Source organism: Capsicum annuum, chromosome 2 (genome assembly GCF_002878395.1).
Source record: "Capsicum annuum cultivar UCD-10X-F1 chromosome 2, UCD10Xv1.1, whole genome shotgun sequence".
Classification (NCBI taxonomy): domain Eukaryota; kingdom Viridiplantae; phylum Streptophyta; class Magnoliopsida; order Solanales; family Solanaceae; genus Capsicum; species Capsicum annuum.
Window position 1 is genome coordinate 39,142,608 of NC_061112.1, and position 25,287 is coordinate 39,167,894.

General features: G+C 29.3%; 1 protein-coding gene across 6 annotated transcripts; it reads left to right on the plus strand.

The window, feature by feature from the left end:
• Positions 1-14,507: 14,507 nt before the first annotated feature.
• Positions 14,508-21,279, plus strand: LOC107857605 (diacylglycerol kinase 1). 6 transcript variants are annotated; one of them, XM_016702436.2, is made up of 14 exons: positions 14,539-14,780; positions 14,956-15,028; positions 15,923-16,151; positions 16,382-16,504; positions 16,597-16,725; positions 17,142-17,227; positions 18,075-18,198; positions 18,633-18,681; positions 19,005-19,087; positions 19,243-19,310; positions 19,759-19,833; positions 20,054-20,141; positions 20,251-20,367; positions 20,576-21,279. In XM_016702436.2, the coding sequence occupies exons 2-14, from the start codon at positions 14,979-14,981 to the stop codon at positions 20,933-20,935; spliced, it is 1,581 nt and encodes a 526-aa protein (XP_016557922.1). In that variant the 5' UTR covers positions 14,539-14,780; positions 14,956-14,978; the 3' UTR covers positions 20,936-21,279. The 6 variants fall into 6 exon arrangements, with proteins under 6 accessions (XP_047261842.1, XP_016557922.1, XP_016557921.1 ...); XM_016702435.2 differs by having other exon boundaries at positions 14,967-15,028; XM_016702439.2 differs by having other exon boundaries at positions 14,967-15,028; positions 20,087-20,141.
• Positions 21,280-25,287: the final 4,008 nt, after the last annotated feature.

Here is a 25,287-nt window from a genome sequence, read left to right on the forward strand (position 1 = left end):
TCCTGGGGGGAGAATGTAACACCCCAGATTTTTGTCCCTGAAAAGTTTCTGAGTTTTTGAACTCACTACCCTGATTGTGACTTACTTTATGAGTCTTAAGGTCTCTATACGGGTCGTAGGACCCTTATCATAGGATGACCAGTGAGGTTACCCAAGCTGTCTGCTTTGAGTACGACTAGATTCAATGAGTCATCAAGACTCTAAACGAGTCATATAGTACTTCTCGCGGCCAAACCAGTAAAGGTGCCTAAGGTTTCTTCCTTAATCACGACTAGAACCCTATGTGTCATAATGACACCTTATAAGTCATAGTGTGTGATTCGTAGGGTCAACAGTGATAGGTCCTTGAGCTACTGCTCAGACTATGAGTTGTGGAGATGACTCGCATTCAGACATCATGAGTCATAAGGTGACCCGTGATAACTGGGCGACTTTTCTCTGCACTTTTAAGTGGGGACATTCTTGTCACTTCCCTCCTTCTCCACTTAGGACCCGCATCCATAAAACACCTACAGAGGGTTATTTCCATCACTTTAACAAATCAAATACATAATTTATTCTCTCTCGAATCCCTAAGTCAAAAACACTAGTATTTCCAAGGAATTGGCAATTAGAGTGTCGAAGGGTTTTTATCTCTCTGTAATTTTTAATATATCAGGTATGTTACTCTTCCTCAAAGTTTATTTGGTTAATAGCATGTATTTAGAATTGTTATTCATGTGATTAAATTGTGGTTTATGAATGTGGGTTGAGGGTTTTTGAGCCTTAATGAATGAATTATTTTTCTCATGGCTTTTATGAATGATTCATGATTTGAAATAGTGGTTTTGAACTATTTAGGGTGCATGGTTGTGCTTAACTGGAATGGGAGTAGTGGATTCCCCTAAATTAATGGTTTTGAATACTGTAATTGGTATAACTTCAACCCAATCTTCTGAAACTTTTTGAACATGAAGGTATGCATATTGAACTACTTTTTGGAACCATTGCATAATATAAAGAGGTTATTGAAACATAATGATTTTGATTTAAGAACAAAGGGGGTCGTTCCCCTAAGTTAATGAAATTACAATGGCATGATGATATTACCTTGCAAGTGTAGTTAGTATGACGATACCAACAGTGTATGCCTGATGTGTATCATTATTCAATGAATGGAAATGCGTGAATATTTTAATTAGGCCTAAAAGGGGTAGTGTAGCTAGGTCGTAAAAGTAGAGGTTCTGATGGACCAATACTGGAAACCGTGTTTGCGAGGGTCTAAATGGACGGGTGTTCGAGTTACCCTTAATTTATAACTGGGTGTTTGAGTTACCCTTTTTAAATAACCAGGTGTTCATGTCACCTTTGATATATGTACATCTGATTAACCAGTAAGCTTTTATTGGCAAAGGTAGATTGTGGACAATATGATTATAGCTCATGAGTTCATTCATATGTTGAAAAATAAAAGGCGAGGCAAGGATAAGTAGATGGCTCTAAAGTTAGTTATGGCCAAAGCGTATGACCGAGTGGAATGGACTTATTTACAAAAACTAATGACAAAAATGGGTTTTCATGAAACTTTTGTTAGGTGGATTATGCAATATGTCACTACCCCTACTTATAAATTTAATATTAATGGGGAGGTAGCGGGGGAAGTGACTCCTACAAGGGGCTTAAGACAAGGGGATCCTTTATCTCCGTATTTATTTCTTATATGTGCGAAAGGTTTATCTAGAATATTAAATCAAGCGGAAGCGAATGGATATATTCAAAGGTTAAGTTTGATTAGGAATGGACCGACGGTTAATCATTTGTTTTTTGTTGATGACTCCTTTATATTTTGTAATGCTAATATTCAAAATGCTCCGAATATTTCTGATATTCTTAAAAAGTATGAAGATTGTTCAGGTCAAAAAGTTAACTTTCTAAATCAACCATTTTCTTTAGTAAAAAATACTACTGAAAGTGAGAAGGACGGAATTATCGTAACAATAGGGCAGCTAAGATCTAATGAGCTTGCGATGTGTTTAGGCTTACCGGTAGTAGTAGGAAAATCGAAAAAAAAATGTTAGATTTTATAAAGGATAGAGTTAAAGCTAAAATCAAAGGTTGGAAACATAACTTCTTGAGCCCTGCTGGAAAGGAAGTAATGCTTAAATCCATTTTATCGGCGATACCGTCTTATGCTTTATATGTTTTCAATTCCCTGATAATTTGTGTAAGGAGATTACTACTATTTTCTCTAATTTTTGGTGGGGACAAGATGAGAGTAGGAGAAAAATATATTTTGAAAAATGAAAAAACCTTTGTATTGCTAAATCATATGGGGGTATAGGCTTTAGAGAGTTAAAATCTTTCAACCAGGCTCTGTTGGCAAAATTAGCTTGGAGAATCTTAACTCGGGAAGATTCTCTTATTTTTAGAATTCTTAAAAGTAAGTATTTCCAGAATACTTCCTTCCTCAAAGATACTTCCTCTTCTACTAGCTCTTGGGTATGGAAAAGCATCATTTGGGGAAGAAATCTATTACAAAAAGGTATTAGATGGAGGGTGGGATCTGGAGATAGTGTAATGGTTTGGACTGACCCTTGGATACCCAACGCTTGTGGTTTCAAACCTAGGTCCTCTCAATCTCAAATGGATTTAGAATTACGAGTGAATGACCTTATTGATCATAGAAACCACACTTGGAAGCTTCAAGAACTTAAGAAGAGGTTTGTTATAGAGGATATCAATGACATTTGTCTATCCCGATCTCTAGTACTGGATCTCCAGATAGAATTATTTGGCATCACATGAAGTAGGGAATTTATGAAGTGAAATCTGGCTATCATTTGGCGAGGGAAATTGATAGAAGTAGTATATCCAATAGTGGTAGAACTCAATCTAGTTATTAGCCTTTTTCTAAAACAAAATTGGAATTTTTTATGGTCTATGAATGTTAAAAATAAGTATAAACACTTCATTCGTAAATTTATCCTGAATGTGCTTCCTGTGAATGAAGTTATTTTTAAAAGGCTAAAAAATAATTGTGATGTCAATAAGAGTTGTGGTGAGGAAAGTGAAACTATTGAACATAAGTTTTTTAGATGTCCGAAGGCTCAGATGGTATGAAAAATTTGCCCAATTATATAGCCAAACATCAAAAATATTACAAACTTTGCTAGATGGTGGAAAGAATTACTTGATAATACTAATCAATATCCTGGTTCTATTGAGCTTATTAAATTGTCTCTATAATGTGACAAATTTGGAAGGCTAGAAACGATAAGAACTTTAATGGTATAATCTCTGAAGCTAATGATATTGTAAACAAGGCACTTTTTTATTTTCAGGATTATGAAAGTAATTCACTTGCTATGCCTTCTCTTACATTGGGTCCTGACCATACTACAAATAATACAATTATGGTAGCACAAGATTTTGTGATTATTGTTGCAGATGCTAGTTTACAAAAGGAGAAGAATATGGCAAGCATTGAAATGGCAGCTATGGATAGCTCTGGAAATTTGCTTCAAGCCCTTGGCTCCCCAATTCAATTTGTTGGGAAGACCATTATTGCAGAAGCACTTGCAATACGGACTGCATTGGAAAAAGCTCAAGAAAATGGATGGACAAAGGTGCAGATCTTATCATACACAAAGAATGTAGTGGATGGTTATGAAGAGGAGTGTAGCTTCATGGGAGATAGATACCACGTGCGAAGAAATATGGAAGCTAATAAGGATGTTTGAAGAAGTTTCAATTACATATATTCCTAGATCTTGGAATATGGTAGAGCACAATATGACAAAATTTTCTCTTACATTGTTAGACTAATTAATATGGACTTCTTATTTTCCTTGTTGGGTTGTCAAAGATGCTTCTACATCTTTTAACTCTTTGAATTCGGCTTTGCATTAATAAGATAAAGGTATTTGGTTGAAAAAAAAAAATACCACAGGGCACTCTTTTAATAATCAGCCAACAAATAGGCATGTCTACTAAGCTGAAGACAAGTTAGAATAAAACACCTCTTTAATTCTTTATCCCTCTTTAGACATTTCATAGACTAGATTGAAATAATTTAGTTGTATGATATATTTCACAGACTAAAACACAATTACGTTTGGAGATAATCATGTTTAGCTGGAAATAACTTAGCTTTATAATTATGTTTTAATGTACCTATGCACTCAAAACACAATCATGTTTGAAGATACCTACTTGATTTTCATTGGCCTGACCAACCGCATTCAATATTTAGGTTTCTTACCATGATTGAAACCTCATTATTCAAAAAATGGTTCACTTTTACAGTATAACGAAATGCCTCATGTGAAGAAATCTATTTAATAATCATTTATTGAGTTTAGCCATCTATTTGATCTAGATTGACTTTTACCCTATGACAATTGAGCCATGTGTATGGAGGACTAGCGATCTCCCCCTGTTTTTAGTGATATATTGCACAAGTTTTATCCATAAATAATTTCCTCGCCTTACCTGTTTCTGTATTATATTTTGTTCTAGTTATAGATAATGAGAAGGCGTATTTCTAAATAAACCAGAAAAGCATCGCCCGTGTCAGTACGGGTTTAATATTAAGATATTTTGATTATATATAATAAGTTAGATTGATGTCAATTTCAATTATGAATTATAAAATAAATAAAAAATATATTAATTATTTGATAGTATTTTTCAATGAGCCAAATTATCTCACAAGATAATTATGTATAACTTACTCATATAAATAATAAAATTTGATGCATTTTGAAGTTTAGATCTTTTATCTTATGATTAAGATTTGCTACGTTAAGTATAAAATATGAAATTAAAATTGATACATACGACTTGATACCTGTTGAATAAAATAGAGAATTATTGTTGAAAATGATAAAGGCTTATCTAGTAATTGCATATTACATCACATGTGGTTTGCAATTAATAACCCATATTTGAATTATATTCTCCTACTAAGCCGACATAAATATTCTTTGTTTTTATTTCCCCTTTTCTTTTATTTATCAATTTATTTTTTGAAGTTAAATTAAATTAATATTTTAAATTTAAATTTTAAGTATTTTGGAAGTTATAAAAAAATAAAAAAAACTACAAGTTACCATCTTTCATTTTAATTTAAGTTATTTGACTTTGAGAACACGATAAAACATACTTCTGTAAATGTTTTATCGAACTTTGTTTTTGTATATGTTCCTTCTAGTGAAACGTATGAGTCGTTTGTTAGAGTATTTAAAAATAATTTTAAATAGAATGTATTAGTAATATTTGCACCAATAATACTTGTATTGGTAATACTAACATTATTTGTTATACACTATTTAATGTGATGTATTAGAACTTGTCTTTTCAATTTTTATATATTTAAATAAAAGTTTTAAAAAATTGCATATACATTCTAAGATTCATCCGGGATCTAGCATGAATTCAATATATGTTATTTTTTTTCTCAATTTATGTGACACAAATAGAATTTAGATAATCAATCATACTTTTAATATGTATTTAGATAATTTAAGTTGTTAACTATTGTAATTTATAATATTTTTTATGTAATTTTCAAATAATATATATTACTTTTCTTGTCCAAACTTTTGTGGCATTAATAGTTAATTATATTTTTAAAATAATTTTAGTTTTTAATTATTGTGATTTATAATACTTTTCTTCTGTTCCAGTTTAAGTGACACTAATATAATTTCGAGAGTCAATCAAATATTTTATATTTTATATTTTATATTTTTTTAACTTGTTAATTATTGTGATTTATAGTATTTTTTTTACATATTTTTTGAAATATATAACAAATTAAATTATTTCTAGATATCTTAAGTTGTTAACTATTGTAATTTATAATATTTTTTATGTAATTTTTGAATAACATATGTTACTCTCCCTGTCCAGAGTTTTGTATCGTCAATAGCCAATTATATTTATGAAAGAACTTTAATTTTTAATTATTGTAATTTATAATATTTCTTCTTTTTCCAATTAAGTGACACAATGTTTAGATGATCATAATAATTAATTAAGGGTGATATAATAAAATAACGATTGAAGCTGCGAAGCATAAATGTCTTAAATGACTAACAACAAATAATTAGAAGTGACATAACAAAATTACTATAAAAAATACTGGTAAAAAAAATTAAGTTGACCTCATATAAAACGTAAGTTAATTCTAAACTTCAAGTATCATGTTGAAACCAATGTTTCTATTATAGAAAAGAAAACTGATGGCGCCCATGAGTGTATCTCTCAAGAGTCGAAATTAATGTTGAATCGTTGAAATTAACTCAATTTGGTCTTTGAAAAGAATAAAGAGAAAAAATGAATGTTGATGTCAAGCTTGATTCATGCAGCGGTTTTCAGCCTTTCAGGACTAGCCTTTTCAATTATCTTGTCTGTTCTTCCTTTTTTTAAGTTAGCTTATTAGTCTCAAACAGTTAAAGCATACCACTTTCTTTAACATATTTCAATGTCCACATATTTTGATGATCACGTTATGTCATCTAAGACATTCTTAAGAGCTTTATTTGAATCTGTTACAATCACTTTACATAGTTAGAAAAACGTTTGATTTTTTCTGCCATAATTTTATTATTCTTCTATATAATTTTATTGATTGACGTAAGATACAGGAGTGAAGCAGGTATACTAAACTAGTGTATTAATAAGTCTATCAAACATATATAAAGTTTTTTTGTTAAGTATATATATATTACTTTGCATATATTGTGGGACTTATGCACTTCAAATTTTGAATCCACTCGGAATTTAGAGCTGGATCTATCAGAATCGAACCTAGCACAACATAGTCTTTGAGAAAAAAGCACTTTTTTAAAAACGAAGAGTGTTTGAAAAATTTGTAAAAGTGCTTTTAAAAATAAGTAGACGCAGTTTTTCTGCTTCTTGGAAGAAGCAGAAAATTTTTGCTTCTCAAAATAAGCAGAAGCAGAAGAAGAAAATTATTTTTTTATGACAAAAATATCCCTATATATATATACAGTATTAGTTAATTAACATATCTTACAGGTTTCATTAATGTTTGATTTTTAAAAATTTATATTTTATATTTACATCATAATTCTTTATGATTTATATATTATTATTTTATTTTCACTCATTTTCTTTAAATAAATTTGAAAATATCATTGATGATGATGACTAAAGAATATATAAATTATTTTATTATTATTAATGATTACAATTGACAGATGAATCATGTTACAAGATTGTATTTTGATATCACATATAAATTTTTATCGAATATTTAATTTTAAATAAATAATTCATGAAGAGTGACATATTTATTAAAATATAGTGTGTGTGTATATATATATGATGACCGCTTATTCGTAGTAAATTTTGATACCGCAAAAATATGTTAAAAAAGATTTTAACTACTATACTAACGAAGGCATCATCACAGAGATCGAAGAATCAGACCAGTCTTTTGGTATACCTTCAGAAATATAAGACAGATGTTCTACAAGTATGGAGACATTGCGTAATAAAATTAGGGATGAAATTGTTGAGAATTTTTGTGATGTATGAAGGTTTAATTATTTTTGTCATTAATTTTTTCATATATAGTGATTTAATTTATGAAATAAATTTTGTATTCATTTTTGTTTGATGTTTTAAGCAATATTTAAATTTTTTAAGTAATATATCACAATTTAATTTTTTTTTTTAATGTATTTATGTATATAAATATTGATCGAAAATTTTAAAGTACGTACTTTTTAATTAAATTAAAAAATTAAATAAAAATATTATAATAGATATTTAAAATAATTTTTCTCTATAATTTGATTTTAGTAATAAAAGTCTATTAATAGATGTCCTTTTTCGTCATTTGTCTCAAAAAAACACTTCTTGAAAAAAATTATTCAAACACAATTTGACTATCAAAAGTGTTTTTCGAATGAATTTACCAAACACAAACTGTTTTTTTTAAAGCACTTTTCTGAAAAAACATTTTATAAAAGTGCTTCCCAAATAAGCAGTTTTATATCAGCAATCACAAACGGGTTTTAAGTGGTGGATTTTAGCAGTCAAATGAGTTTATTTATTACCATAATTTGTTCATATGCTTTTTAAATTTTTAAAATTATCAATTTTTATGACTTATAATACTTATTATACAATAATACAAATTTCAAATATGTCTGTTTTACTTCAAGCGACTTAACTATTCCACACTCAAAGTCACAGTTAAATTACAATATTTCACTTTTGAAATTCAAAACCCAAAAGGTGCTATATACATTAAATTAATATGTTTATTTGTCTGTTTAAAACTCCTTTTCCCTTCGTATGTTTTTGAACTAACAAGGTTGACAAAGAAATCTCACGAGGTGGGCCGATTCAAATTGTGTACTTTAGGCGCATAACCTTTGAAACTTCAAGGATAAGTCTATTAAACCTTTTTTTTTCATCCGGCGTTTGATACTCGCGTTAAAATTTGACTAAATTTGAATTCATAGTGTAAAGTACTATATTAGGGGGTAGAGCACTCCCTAACAGAGGAGATTTGTACCCAGGGAGACTCGAACCCGAAATATTTGATTAAGGATGAAGAAGTATTTATCACTCCACCACAATCTTTGTTGGTAAATCCATTAAACTTCAACCCCACAATAGGAACTGGTGGAAATTTATTGTAAGAAATTTGGACAATACACGCTATCTTCGATTCGATATGAGTGTGGGTGGCGTTTGGTGCACTTTTGAATTGTTAATATGAAATTATATGTTATATTCATAGTGTAGAGCATAGATTTTTTTGGCACTACTATTTTATGGAAGCATGCATTGCACGTTTATCTCAAGTTATTTAATACAAATCTTGAATTGTTGATGATATATTCTAAAGAAAATTCTATTTTAAATTGTACATATACTTCTACAAAATAAAAATTAGAAGAATAAAAAAAAAAGTAACGATTCTAATTTAAGTTAAATATTCCTAAACCCAAAAGGAGTATTAAGTGTAATTATGAAAAGTCTCATTTTGTATAATGACCGTTGATTGATTTGATGATTTGACTGGCTTCCCTGTTAATAAATATTTGTACCTTAAATTAATATTCACGAGTAAAAAAACTGAAATACAAAATTTAAGTTAGGGAAGAGAAACATGTCTGAAGTACATAAGAATTTAAAAACAATTTGAAATTTGAAGTCCGGATGATGAATTCTCTATGAAACCCTTGAATGTTCTTGGATTTTGAGTTTGAGAGAGAAAAAGAGTGATTTGATCTTTTAAAACTGAAGGAAATGAGGTTATTTTATGTTTAAAGGTCGTACAAGGGGTAAAAAGACCAAAAGTCCCTCACCCCAAGTGAAGAAAACAAAAGTTGGACGAAATTAAAACAACAGTGTGGCGCAGCCTTATCGCGGAGGTTAACCTTCGTGCCATATTTTCTAAAACATAATTTTCTACTTTTTAGCTAAATACTAAAACATATTTTCTAAAAAATAATTTTTCATTCACCAACCAAACACTAGAAAATATTTTCTAAAAAATATTTTCCTCTCACCAACTAAACATGAGAAAATAAGTAAGAAATTAACTTATTTTCCATGCAAACATTTTTTAGGAAAATATTTTCTATGGAAAATATTTTATGTCATACCAAACACACCCATAATGTTAAATTTTGAGTACCACTAATTTCACTCTTGTTAAATATAGACAAGCCCCAAACAATTTGTGTTAGTACTTGTATGAAGCATAAAGTAAAAAAATTCGGTTATTTTAACCAATAATGGCATTATTTAATGTATTCTATCACCCTTTTAAGTATCAAACGATGATCATCATTATACTTGCACACTATTACATTATAAATAACAGTTTGTGTAAAATCTTTTTACCTCTTCAATTCATACTCTTTTTACGACAAATTGACAAATTAGTTGTCATATTTGGCTTTTTAAAAATTGATTTGACTAATTTTTAAAAATAAATTAAGTTATATAGACTCAATTATAAAAATTATAATTCAAATATTCAAAACCATATGAAAATACTATAAGATATAACTCTTTTCATATCAATATAATAAAATATTATATTTTAAAATATTGATCAAATTAACGCTCCTAGTTTTTGTTGTATTTAAAACTGATGGGGCGTCATGCGAAAGCTAATAGTTGTAACTCAAGGCGGAGATAAATCAGATGACGTTAAAAATATATTAAAAAAATATTATTGAATATGGTTTACTCAATTGGTCCACATTTAAAAATTTTATATTATTGAAAAAGGCATGAAACCTATGGAAGAGTCATCGCCCCCTAAACAAGACTCACTGTAGATTTTATTATGTTATGATATAAGAAGAGGAGTCTTCTATATATAGAGGTGCAAAAACTTTTTTTTCAAGAAAGAAGTTAGCCATTTGGAAGAAAATTATAATTTTCTTTTAGAAACAGCAAAAGTAATTATAGTATTATTTTTATTTTTCTTCAATAGAGAATTAATACCTAAATTTGATTTAAGAAAATCACCCCCCCCCCCCCCCCCCCCCCCCCCTCAAAAAAAAAATCTTCCTTTTGACTTGATTTTTTTGACATAACTTGATTCGCCTTCTTCATATGCATGATCGTCGTTCTTCACATAATTTCCATCACTGATGTTTGCGTGCTTAAAAAATGGAGCTCTTTTGAGTTAAAAGATATATGAGTCCTTTTCGAGTTAAAAATATTAAAGCCTTTTGCAGGGTTAAATGTGAGCAATAACAGTAGGATTGTTGAAAATATAATTGACAATTGTCTCCACATATAGTTTCTTTATTTTGGCTCATTTTTTGTTTGTTTTTGACAAAATATTTTCACTATCGTCAAATTGGTTGCAACTTTCATTTGAATCTATCCCCATTCTGAATCATTGAACCATATGTTTTGATACCATTTGTTGGGTTCGAAATAGGTAGGAGGTCATACGAAAGCTAATAATTGCAACTCATGGCGACGATAAATCAGATGACACAAAAAATATACTAAAAACATATTATTGGATATGATCTGTCCAATTAACCTACATATTAAAAACTAATATTATTGAAAAAGGTATGAAACCTATGGAAGAATAATCTCTCCCTAAACAAGACTCATTTTAAAAAGTACATTGTGGATTCTACTTTGTCATGATATGAAAAGAGGGATCATCTATTTATAAAATGTCCAAAAACTTTCCTTCAGAAAATAGGTTAGCCAAATATGAAGGAGAATTATATTTTTCTTTAGAAAAAGTAATAGTAATTATGATCTTACTTTTATTTTCCTTCAATAGAAAATTAATACATTTAGTTAGAAATCGGGGCAAAAAGCCCAATAATTTTATTGTCAAAAAAGGAAAACATAATAAATAATTTGGACGGGGGAGCAATAAAACATAATAAATAATTTGGACAAGGGAGCAATAAAACATAATAAATAATTTGGACGGGGGAGGTGGAAGAGAGGGGGTATAGTAGTTCAAACTCTAAGGGGTGGTTTGGTGTGAGGTATTAAAATAAATAGTTTTGGGATAAATTTTTTGGTGCTTTGTTTGGTTGTCAAGTTTGGGATAACTCATCTCAAGATTAACAAATAGTACCGGGATAAGTTATCCCACCCTTTGAGTGGTATAAATAATCCCAACATTATTTAACTTGGGATAATGCTATAAAAGACAATATATATATATATATATATATATATATATATATATATATATATATATATATTCTCTTACTTTACTACTATATATAAAAGAGAATGTGAAATTTTGATAGTTCTCGCATCAAATTCTTTTTGTCAATTTTATCCCTAATTTAAATTTTAATTACTCTACAAATTTTCATCCATTTTGGTAAATATAAACAATTATATGAATTTATTAAATGCAACAAAAGTGATGAGTCATGGAAAAGTTATAGTGACATCATAAAAACTCTTGTATAAATAACATAAATACCAACCTTTTTGAAAGTAATTATACTCTCTCCTACTTTTTTAATTACTTTACTCTCTCTCTATTAATATACATAACATAGCCGACATATACATAACATTCTGTGTATATATTGGAATTTTTGTAATATGTTTAGGGAGTTGGGATTTTTTGTAATATTGAAAACATAAGTTGTGTATTTGTGTAAAATATTGAACTATTTATACAATTAAATTCAAAATTAATCCAAGGGTTGTAGAAATATTTATTAATCTTATTTCAAATTGTTATTTTTCCTAATAAATCTTTCATGAAGAAGTAATTAAAATATTTTGACATTCCCTTTCTAACTTAGTACATGCTTAATAATTAAGTAAAATTATTTTTTATATATAACTAAAAATATTTGAAAATTTATTTTTTTTAAAATATAATTTAACTCTCCAAATATTAATGATACTAAATAATAAAAATGAGAGTAATTTTTTTTCACATTTTTTGATGATGAATATTTTTAACAAAAAGTGGGATTATCAACATTTTATAGAATTTAGGTAGAATAAATAATTTAATATTAAATATTAAAACTTCATGCACGTTTAATAAATATCAACACATTTTTTTAACATGTATTTTTAGGAAAAAGAAACTACTAAAGTTAAAAAAGAATAGTTTCAATTTTTTTTTATGGTTTAATATGAAGGAAAATAATTAAGTTAAGTAGCCGTTTGACCATGAAAAGTTTTCGAAAAATTACTTTATTTTAGTGAAAAAAGTGAATACTGTAAGTGTTTGGCCATGAAAATTCCAAATACGATTTCGAAATTGTATTTGAAAAAGTAAAATCAAGTTTTACTTGTTTTCACTTTTTTTAGTCATACTTCTCTCACAAAATTTCAAAAATAACTTTAATTTGTATTAATGGTCAAACCCAATACCAACTTCAACTCCAACTCCGAAAAATTATAATTTTCATGGCCAAACGGGGGTGAAGGATATTTCTATAAACAAACTATTTATTCTTAAAGAGAATACAATTCATATTATTTTTAGTACCACAAATCAAGCAACCACTAAAAAATAATACCAGGACAACTAATTCCATTATAACTAATCTCAGTATAACTAATCCCAACATAACTTGTTTCCAAATCAAACGGCCCTAAGGGGTCATTCTTTAGACTAATTTATACCATATAAGAGGTGGTATAATATAATCTCATGTTAGGATGAGATAAAATAGGATATCCTAAGGCTAAGTTAGCTATCAGATTTATATCATATTTGGTTGATGATATAAATTAGTTTGGGGATTAATTTATACCATCAACCAAATATAATATTAATTCAAGGCTCATTTGGTATAAGAGATAAGAAATAATTATTCTCGAAATTAATTTTAGGATGAATTTATCTCATGTTTAATTGAAATAAAAATGTATGACATAACTCGTTTCGGAAAAACACTACTTGAGAATGAAAAAACTAATCTCAAGGTAACTAATCCTGAAATATTAATTTCAAAATAACTTATTTTTCAATAAAACGATCACCAATTCTATCACATTCGTCAGGATAAACTTGAACTAAAATAAAAGGTAAGCCTAATTCAAAGGATAATTTCCAAGCGATTTCTTCCCGTTGTATAGGTTAGAGAAATTCAGCGTCAATTTCAACAGGGGCATCAACTTCAAAACCAAAGTCCTACCCACCCCCATTTCAAAGAGAAAAAAAAAAAACAAATGAACTTTTACCAAATTAATTCAACTAGAAAATATAGCACTAGTAAATAGCAACTAACAAGCACATGCACAACCAAATAGAGAAAATAACAAAAATAGTTCCTTAATGTTTAAGGTAGGTTCAAATTATCTTTTAAATATATTTTTGGAACAATTTGGATCTTTTAAAATTTATGAAAAAACAGCATTTTTTTCCATTTGGAGGCAGCATTGTTAATTAAAAAAAAACTCATAATCAGACGTAATTCGAAACCTCTGATTAAAGGTGTGTTGAGTTATGGCCATTGTTCTAGTTAAAGATTAATGGCTTAATCCTATTTTTTTTTTTTTAATTTTCAGTTCGATTTGAAATTGAATTTGAATTTTTATTCCTATTTGGAGTTGATTTTGATCATAAATAAAGCAACTTTGAAGAATTATTCTATGTTTATTGATATTTATTTTTGATAGACTTTAGCACATAAGAGTTATGTATGAGAAAGATTCCACCAAGACAGAAGGAGAAGAAAAAGGAATTGTGAATAACAACTTCATTTTAGGTGATTTGATCTCTCAATTTAGTTTTACAGGTCCATTGCTTCTCCGTGCTTGACACTTTTTATGCAGTTATTTTGAAGTATTTTTATAACCCTCTTATTATTATATTAAAGCTATTTAAATCTTTATGACCGTATAGTTATTATCTTTAATTTGATTAAAAAAAACCTACATTAAATTTGATATTCTTTGTTTTGTCTACTTTCAAATTTATTTCTTTAATTTTCCACTACCCACCACAAACCATAGGGAATTAGTGATAAATACGACTGAATTTGATTTAGTTATGTCATGACATGTTAAGAAGTAAATAGGATGCATCAATTCTTTTCACTAGCGTCCCTCCCTAATATTACCACTAATAGAAATATGGCATGTGTGCTGTTGCTCTTTCAACTAATCCACTTCTCTGCCCAACTTTCTTTTCTGTTTTTTTTCTATATAATGTCTTTAACTTCAAACAAATTTTTTATCATTCTATTCTTCCTTAATTTGGAGCTTAATTACTTCCTACATATTCATAATCATAAGAAGGGCCTTTCAATTTTTCAGTAATATTAACTTTGGTAAACTAGTTTTTTCTCAAGTTCTGCTTTTGATTAACATATTTGGTTTCTTTCCCAAGTAAAGAATCTTATGTACTCTGTGATTGTGATTCTACGTCTTCTTTCATATTCTCCTTTGGTGCTTCAATATTTAAATATATACAATCTTAATCAGAATTTTATATTGCTGAAGTAGATTGTCCACAGGATTGTGCAAGTATGGTCAAGAATACAAACTTATCAACCATTCGCAATTTCTTCCGGAAAAGGTGATCTTGTATACTCTCACTGCTTTTAATTTATGTGTTATAGTTTGAATTTTAAGAGTTAAATTTCTTAATTGTAATCGTGAATTCAAACTTAGAATTTTAAATTCTTTTAAATAAAATTATATATTCAATTTTTTTTTTTGAAAAGTATAAAATTAGGTGCTGACTAACTTAAAGGGAGAGTATATCCGAGCCTTATAAGGAAGACTACTTGTATCAATAACTTTACCGTGGAACTTTTTCACTCTTCAACGAAAAAATAAAGTAACAATAACTAATAATCTAAAATATTCAAACGGAGTATGAAAAATAAAGTACTCCTTTGACCCTCAAAGACTGAATAACTCCGCCTAAATTGGTAAGGATGGAATAATTTTTCCTCTTTGAATTCTCAACAGTGCATGTGGGATGTGTACATTTATTATGAGTATTTCCGTACGACTTGGCACTTTATTGAGTACTATTAGTTTGATGAACTTCCAGAGTTAAAGCGAAGCAAATAACTAATTGTCTTCTTAAATATTACTTTAAAATTTAATATTCAAAAGCAAATGATAAGTTTGTTAGAAGATGGTATTCCGAAGAGTTTATATAATTGATATGGACATCAATTATGTTTTTTTAACATGGTGGTGTTTGAGTCTAACTTTAACCCACAGTGAAACAGATCACCTAACATTGTTGGCCTTTGTGTAGTTTGTACATATTGGTGCATCGTGAAAACAATTTTCCCCACAAGAAGTTTGTGAATTAGTGACTGTCTCACTTGTCTCCATGTCCGACTAGGATTTTATTTCCTATGTCATCTTCTGTTGGCGTCTCTGCGAAGATTCAATAGTACAAATTAATTGTAATTGTTTCGTGGGCATGGCAATTTACATGTAAATTTTTAAGCCATATGGCCCTTGTTTGCAGTGAGGAAGCGCCTATTACAGACAGTGAAGCTGATAACTATTTGAAGGATTATTACATTCCTGATTACTTACTTCTACCAGAAAGAGAAATACAGGATGGCTACGATGTAGCTTCTTGTCCTGTACTAGTATTTATCAACTCCAAAAGTGGCGGTCAATTAGGAGGACAACTTCTTTTGACATACCGTACTCTTCTTAATAAAAATCAGGTCAATTTCTATTATACTAGTATATTATGACCGTATTTAACTTAATACGGAGTTAAGATGTTAAATCGACTTACATATATTATACTACGAATTGTTGGAAAGTTGTGTAGAAATGGAAATACAATTCTCATTTCTTCACATACGTAAATTCAAAGGGTTTTGAGCTCTTTGTGTCGTAAAAAAATGCCGCGAACCTCTGAAGTGTTTAATGTGGAAAGACTGTTTTTCAGGTATTTGATTTGGGAGAAAAGGCTCCTGACAAGGTTCTACATCAATTTTACTCCAATTTAGAGAAACATAAGCAAAATGGAGATAGCTTGTCTTATGAGATTGAAAAGAGATTGAGAGTAATTGTGAGTTTAGTAATTAGTTGAAGTATTACTTATCTTTTTTAATATTTGTTTGATATATCAGAGGTATATGTAGTCACCGAGTTCACCTCTAGGTGGCTGGAGGAGATGGAACAGCAGGTTGGATTCTTGGTGTCATTTCAGATCTTAAATTAGCTCATCCACCTCCAATTGCGACGGTGCCATTAGGAACAGGAAACAATCTACCTTTTGCATTTGGTTGGGTAATATACATACTAAGATCGCATTTATGCTTTTGTCTGATGAACAATTTATTCTATATATAACTCTGAACACATCACGATAGTTTACACCTTTGATTTATTGACCGTCTTTCAGGTGATTGTAGAAACTTTGAAAGTATAAAGTGGTCTAAATGCAAAATTATAGCACTTGTTTTCAGAGGCGGATCTAGCATATAAAAATAATAGGTGTACCGTGCACCCACTGCTCAGGCTCAAACTATATATATATATATATATATATATGCAAAAAACTTGGAAGTATGTTTACATATATTAGCTGGTGCAAAACTGCCTTTGAATCCTTGATGTCTTATTGTATATGTTAGTCAAATTCTTCTTATATTGCACTTTTATAGGTACTTTACATCTGCTTGTGAACTGTTTAATAATTACAGGGAAAAAAGAATCCAGGTATTAACTGCCAGTCTGTGAAGTCGTTCCTGAATCAAGTTAAAAATGGAAAAGAAATGAAAGTTGACAGGTAATGTTTGTTTTACTTGAGTGGCGAATTTGAAGGTCCTCTTGCATAAAAATAGATGTTTTCCCCTGAGGCTATCTTACCTCATATTTTGCTGTAAATATTTGCTTCGTCTTGGCCTGCAATACACCATTGCGTCAACTAATATTCACTACATACATCATCCAATAATTTCTCGAATACAGCTGGTTTCAAGAATTTACCATTTCTAGATTGACTGACACTGATGTGGAAGCTGTTTGAAGGAAAATATGTGTGAGTTCAAAAAACCTGTTTCTTCCACTCGTACCATTTTCCCTCTCCTGTTGGATCTTAGACTTGAAAGTTGTCCTTCGGAGTAAACTGAGAAGGAAATATTCAGCCATTTCTATGCTAGAGTTAAAAGGAATCCATAAGAGAGTAGATCCTTTGCAATGTTCTGACGTGAAAATGCATTCAACTTTCAACTATTGTGAACTATCTGGATAGTGATTAATCATTTTAAGATAAGAATTTTCACCTATGGTTTGACTGGATTATGCATTTATCTTGTATGAAAAAGAGACTTGGTTTTAAGCATTCAGCCGAAAATTTTCTTGCTTATAATGTTACTTATATCACAAACTGTTGGATATTTTTCTAGCAGTAAGCAAGCTTTTGCAAATCAATTGTTAGGAATTTAACAAAATCCTGAAAAACAAATTTTAGCATTTTGACATGATCTTACTCTTTTGCTACCTCTATACTGGCTGGAACTTCATGTTTCTCTACAAAATGCATGCACAAGTTTTTTGTCATAATTAAGATGATTCATTAAACCACCTTGATAAAAAAAAAAAAAAAAAACGGCATGATGTTTATTGTGTTTCAGCTGGCATATTCTTATGAGGATGAGGGCACCTAAAGAAGGTTCTTGTGATCCTATTGCACCTCTTGAGCTACCATATTCATTGCATGCTTTTCACCGCGTGTCTCAAGCTGAAACTTTAAACAAGGTATCAAACTGTTCAGTCCATTTTTTTCTTCATTATGGATTTTCTTGTCACGGGAACGTCATCTTTTATGAAGTGTATAAGGTAGCTAGACATATATTTCAGCCGAGGGTATCTAGATTTTCCCGTTGCCTGCCAGAAATATTCTCTGCCTATTCAGTTCTCGTGCTCAAGTGAATGAATGCTTACTACTCGGTTATTGTTCCATCTTCAACATTCTTTTTAGATGCTGTAATATATCTGACATTTGATTGGTGGGTTCCAAATTAACTTCTGATTGTATACCTAGCTAAGTTTTGCTTGAGATGTCTGATGCTCTCGTGAAGATATGAATAAGTAAAAAATCAAAATGTTGGCTATGATTTTCACCTGCTTATACTTATTTCCCTGTTATTCGTGCGTTGTTTAAAATAGAGAAGCATTCTTCTTATTTTCAGGAAGCCTATAATATATTTCGAGGAGGATTTTGGAACTACTTCAGTATAGGTAAGTGTTGTAATCTGTCCTTTGAAATACATCTTCAACTGGTCTTACAATATTGTAGTACTCCATTTTGGCATTTGAAGTCTGGAAGAATATTTTTGGCTGGTGCAAATATAGCCCATTTTAGCAAACAATTACACCATTCTATTTCTATATGAAAAGCTACATACAAGGTCTACATTAGAAGCAATTCATATTTGAATCTCTTCAGAGTGAGATGTTTTGTAGTGTGTCCTATTTGATCAAGAGCTTAATTCTTGTGTTATCTTGTGTAATATTATTTTCATTCCTGATTTGGAGTTTTTCACCTTTCCGTTAACTTGCAGGAATGGATGCTCAAGTTTCATATGCATTTCACAGCGAGAGGAAGCTCCATCCAGAAAAGTTCAAACACCAGTTAGTTAACCAGGTCCTTACTAGTCATTTGGAACATGGTGTAACTTCCCTGCTTGTGGTTCAATTAATTGTTACCTATGCTTTTACTGTCGTTTGTCTTTTCATTTGTTCATTTACTTTTATACGAAATCTCTGATGGTCCTTTTTCTTTGTTCCCAATTTGTTTAGAGGAACTATGCAAAGCTTGTATGTAAACAAGGATGGTTTTGCACTTCTTTCATGCATCCATATTCAAGGTTAGTCCTATAGTCAAGGTTAACCTGTATATATTGTTGGCTTTGTCATTTCTTTCCTTCACAGTTAGAACACATAATGTTACCTTTCATCCTGCCTGTCTTACACTATAGTTTGGGAAATATTTTTAGTTATAGTGTAGTTCCACGAGGTTCTCCTTTAGATTTTAGATGAAACCTTATATGACCTCAGCGAAACATTTCAGATATGTAATGAACTATATGGCCATAAAGCCAGGGAATGGACTTTTTGAGGTCTCATAGTGCATGTTTTTTAACATCTTTACCCTGTCACCTACCACACCGAATTCATCCATCCTATCTGTCGATATCTGTTTTGTGTGTCATTAGTAAGCGAGGATGATGATGATGATGATGATGTAACAGTGCTTCTCTTATAACTGCAGTTTCATTTCAAACTAAACATTGATTATATCGTTTTTTTCTGCAGAAATATTTCACAGCTAGCAAATGTCAAAATAATGAAAAGGCCAGGTGAATGGATAGACCTTCACATACCTAGAAGGTAGCAATATGGTGCTCAATTTATTACCTGCTGCGTTTGCTTTTTTTCTTTCTTTTGTTACTTCCGGATCTCCATAGGTAATTTGGATGGCGCCACTTAGAAAACCTTTACAAATAAATATTTGTTTGCTGGTCTAGACGCGATATGCCTGGTATTAAAACTTTGAATCGTGATAACTTTTGCCCCTTTTTCTTAACCACGTCTGTGGTTGGATACGCAGTATTAGGTCTATTGTCTGTCTTAATTTACCCAGCTTTTCTGGAGGACTTAATCCTTGGGGAAGACCTAACAAGAAGAAGCTGCATGAGGTCAATTTCTATTTTCTCCTAGTATCTTCTGCCCAATCGTGTTACTAAGTTGGCTGGATCCTTCTATTGAAACATTTCCTGTATTGCTTTATGTTTGTACTTTGAACAGAGGGAACTTACTCCTCCATATGTTGATGATGGTCTGCTTGAGGTTGTTGGTTTCCGTGATGCTTGGCATGGACTTATTTTGTTTACTCCAGGAGGGCACGGGACACGCCTTGCACAGGTTGTTCGATAAAAGAAAAAAACTTAAGATCATGGAAACATGTTTGATTGATTAGTGTGCTCCTCTGATGCAAACTTGAGTTACTTCTGTTAAAAAGTATTCACAATACAAAGCTAAACTAATATTCCTTCAAAGTGACATTACTTTCTCTGTTGGTAATATAATTCTTACATATTCGAAGTTTTAAATCATAGATTTATATATGCAGGCAAACAGAATACGATTTGAGTTCCTTCGGGGCGCTTCTGAGCATACATATATGAGGATGGATGGGGAACCATGGAAACAACCACTTCCTATGGATGATGATACAGTTGTTATAGAAATTTCTCACTTTGGTCAAGTGAGCATGCTAGCCAGTCCAAATTGCTTATCAAAAAATATCAATGCTGCTACTACAAATCATCTTCAGGAGGAAGAGAAAGACAAGAATAGTGAATGTTTTGTTGAAGATGACTTGGAAGAGAGGAGAAAGTTGGGTGCAGCTGACACTTTCCGAATTCCAGATGGTTTCGACATAACACATCTTGTAGTTAGGCATTTAGAAGGCCTTCATGGACAGAGTTAACCAGTACACATGTTAGTAGGATGTAACAGGTGCTCAGGTGAATTGTCCAGGTGCGTGCATGCTAGCAGGGAAACTAATGTTATCGTAGGAAAGAAAAAAAGGTCAGGCCTTCAAAATTAGCTTACAACAATTTTAAAGTGTGTATATTAGCAAGTACTATAGTAGTCTGCATTAGAGACCTATGTTGCGCGGACTCTCCGATCCGGTTTTGTCGCCGAATCCGTCTCGACGCAACGTTGACACGGGTGCGGGTGCTTCTTGCGTCTAAGATTCGGTCAAATGAATCCGGGTTTGACCAAAATCAAGAACACATTTGTGGGGGAAAATTGAGATTTGATTTCTTACGCCTTCCTTTTTCCAAAATAACATAACTCGTAACAGTATTCCTGATTGAAAAAGTAAAACTAATTGCAAAAGTAGCTAAAAAGAGTAAAGTAACATGAGAGCTAAACCTAGAATATCGTTAGTGCTTTATTTTTATATTATTTTATGATCTTTTTATTGAAATTCTGCATTCGTATCCATGTTTGGATTTGCATCTCCGAATCTTAAAATTTAAATTTTGCTGAATTCGACTATCAAATATGCACTCATTTCGAATATCCGCATCCAAGTCTGAGCAACCTGTTAACAACCAATTCCAGCATCACCCTAAGTTGTGCTTATGCAGTTAAATCTCTGTTCCGACATTATTTTTTAGTTGCTGCAACAATTATAAAAAAAACATATTACTTTACTACTATATTTCTATTTCTATTATATATAAGAGGTGGTTCCGACCACCTCTTATCCAATTATCAAAATATCCCTTTACTCGCACTTAATTACATCTCATATTCCAATATATAATAATTTTATTGTATTATCATAATGATTTAAATATTTAATATAATCCATTAATTTATATTAATTAACTATAACTACATATTGAAAGTAAATTTTATTTATTTATTTAATTGGCTATCATGTTCAAAACTAATTTGTTACCATAAATCACAATAATTAATAATTTAAAATATTTAAAAGACATATAGAAATTTTATTGACTCTCACTATTTTAGCAATGCCACATAAATCGAGATAAAAGAAAAAGTACTGCAAATCATAATAATTAACAACTTAAAATATTTAAAAGATATATAAAATTTTAGTTGACTCTCAAAATTGTATCGAAACCACATAAATTGGGACACAAGGAGTAAATATATTATTTGATAATTACGTAAAAATTATTATAAATCACAATAATTAACAAGTTAAAATACTTTTTAAAAATAGATAAAAGTTCTATTCAACTCTCACAATTTTATCGGTGCAGCATAAATCATGACAAAATAAAAAATTATTTTCGACCACGTCTTATGCAATTACCAAAAAACTCCCTCTACTTTCACTTAATTACATACCATACCCCAATATATAATAATTCCATTGTTTCATCATAATGGTTTAAATATTTAATATATTCTATTAATTTATATTAATTACCTATAACTACATATTGGAAGTAATTTTTTATTTATTTATTTAATTGACTATCATGTTCAAAACTAATTTGTTACCACAAATCACATTAATTAATAACTTAAAATATTTAAAAGACATATAGAAATTTTATTGACTCTCATTATTTTAGCAATGCCACATAAATTGAGATAAAAGAAAAAGTACTGCAAATCATAATAATTAATAATTTAAAATATTTAAAAAGATATATAAAATTTTAGTTGACTCCCAAAATTGTATCGAAGCCACATAAATTGGGACACAAGGAGTAAATATATTATTTGATAATTACGTAAAAATTATTATAAATCACAATAATTAACAATTTAAAATACTTTTTAAAAAATAGATAAAAGTTCTATTCAACTCTCACAATTTTATCGGTGCAGTATAAATCATGGCAAAATAAAAAATTATCTTAATTAATTGCAACTAAATATATAAAGTAAATCAATTTTATTATTTTAATTGACTTTTATATAGAAAATTAATATTTTTATTTATTTATTTATTTTAGTAAATTTAAATTTTAAAATTATTTTTTTATTATTTAGAAATACTAATATTTAAACTTAACTTTAAATTTTTAAAGTACAAATTAATAAATTTAATTTAATAAAATAAATTTTTAATGAATATTTTCTTAGAATTTGTGTTGGGTCAATATGTATCAAGTTAAAAAGAAATAAAGAAAAATATATAGTAAAATTTTATTATTGTGAAAGATAAATATAATGCACTATCCAATAATATTTAATAATATTATATTTTGCATATGCAAATATAGCATCCCGTATTTAATTAATATACTATTTCGGTGAATTATCGATGATTACTATTGGATATGATAAAATTATATTAATTTTTACAGTAATAACATAATCAATCGCTCTTAATTAATTATTATGTGTCATCTAAGTATTAAGAAAATACATAATATTCAATGAAAAATAAAATAGACATAAAATGCAAAATTAACTCTGAATGTTTTAAATTAAATTTTTGTCTTTCGAATGATGATTTTACTATATCACTCCTTATTATAAGTCATTTATGTATTAGAAAAATAAGAATAACAAAATGATATGTCAACATAAAATATTTGATTAACTATCAAAATTATATTAGTGCCACATAAATTGGGATGGGACAAAAGAAGATATAAAGCAACATATATTATTTGAAAATGAAATAAAAAGTACTGTAAATAACAATAATTAACAAAAAAAATTTAAAAATAGACTGATTTCTGCTTCAGCTGCTTCAATCGTGATTTTAATGTACAGTGATGTTTAAAGAGGGTAAAATGGCATAATAAGATTTAAAGAGGATAAAATGTATGTAGTAAAGTGTTGGAAGAATAAAGCATAAGTAAATTTTATTAATATATTTTAAAGAAATTAAAGAAAAGAAGTATAAAGATTATTTGCAAAAGATTTTTACAAACTAATTTAAATATAATAAAGTAAATTTAAGTACAAAAAGCGTGTATCTATCACAAATTTGCTACCAAACACTTCGCACTTTCTTAACATTAGCAAATTTTCTATCAAATATGCGTAGCCATCATTCTCAACTTTTTACAGCTCCTCAATATTAATTAACATTTCTCTGTTTTAAAAATAAAATAAAGAAAAGAAAATCTCAACTCTTCCTTCTCTATTAAAAAACAACACTCTTTTCCCGTGTTAAAATTAATAATTAAACAAAATAATAGCGAATCTAATGTGTGTATTCTCTTTATCGGGTAAGTTTACATGATTCTTAATCTTTGCGATATTGAAAATCAATAATCTGCTGAATATTTGATTTAAGCTATTTCATCAGATTTACGCCTCTTTTTTCTTTATATTTCTGATCGCAAAATTCAACAAGAAGGTTAAAAAAAGGTTTTCAATTATGATCCCCTCAGCTCAATCATACTAATGAAAATATTCTATTGCTCAAACTTTCTACTCCAAGATAAATCCTAAAACTTAAAACTTGCAATCCACATGTTCTACTGTTGGGCCCGTGCCATGTTCTACTGTTGGGCCCGTACTGATATGGGCCTTGCACTTCTAGTATATATATAAGCGCGAGTGGGAGTTACTGGCTGCTTGCTCCGTGATTTTACTATATCACCCCTAATTAATTATTATATGACATATACGTATTAAAAAAATTAATAATATTTAATAAAAAATAAAATAGACATTTATAAAGTATAAAATAGATATTTATGACATGACTGTTTCAGCTGCTTCAACTGTAATTTTACTACATCACCTATAATTAATTATTATGAGTCATTTAAGTATTTAAAAATTGATAATATTTGTTTTAAAAAAAGTGAAATAAACATAAAATGATAACTTAATTTTTGATGTTTTAAATTAATTTGACATCTTATGTGAGACTCACTTAAAAAAAATTAACAAGTATATTTTATAACAATTTTGTTATATCACTTTTAATTAGTTATTATGAGTCATTCAAGACGTGCTGGTTTCGCTATTTCAGTCGTGATATTTGGTTTACTCTCGAAATTGTATCAGTGCCGCTTAACTTGAAATAGAAAAAAATTATAAATTACAATAATTAAAAACTTAAATTACTTTTAAAGTCTAAATTCACTATCAATACCACAAAAGTTTGAACAAGAAGAGTATTATAAATTACAATAGCAAACAGTTTAAAATAGTAAATTACAACGTCGAAAAAGAATTATAGATTACAATAGTTATCGATATCAAATTAATTAGTCTAAAGGGATATTACTTAAAAATTACGTTGAAAGTCGTATGAATCATAATATAATTAACAATTTAAAATATCTAAAATTATATATAACAAATCTGATTGAC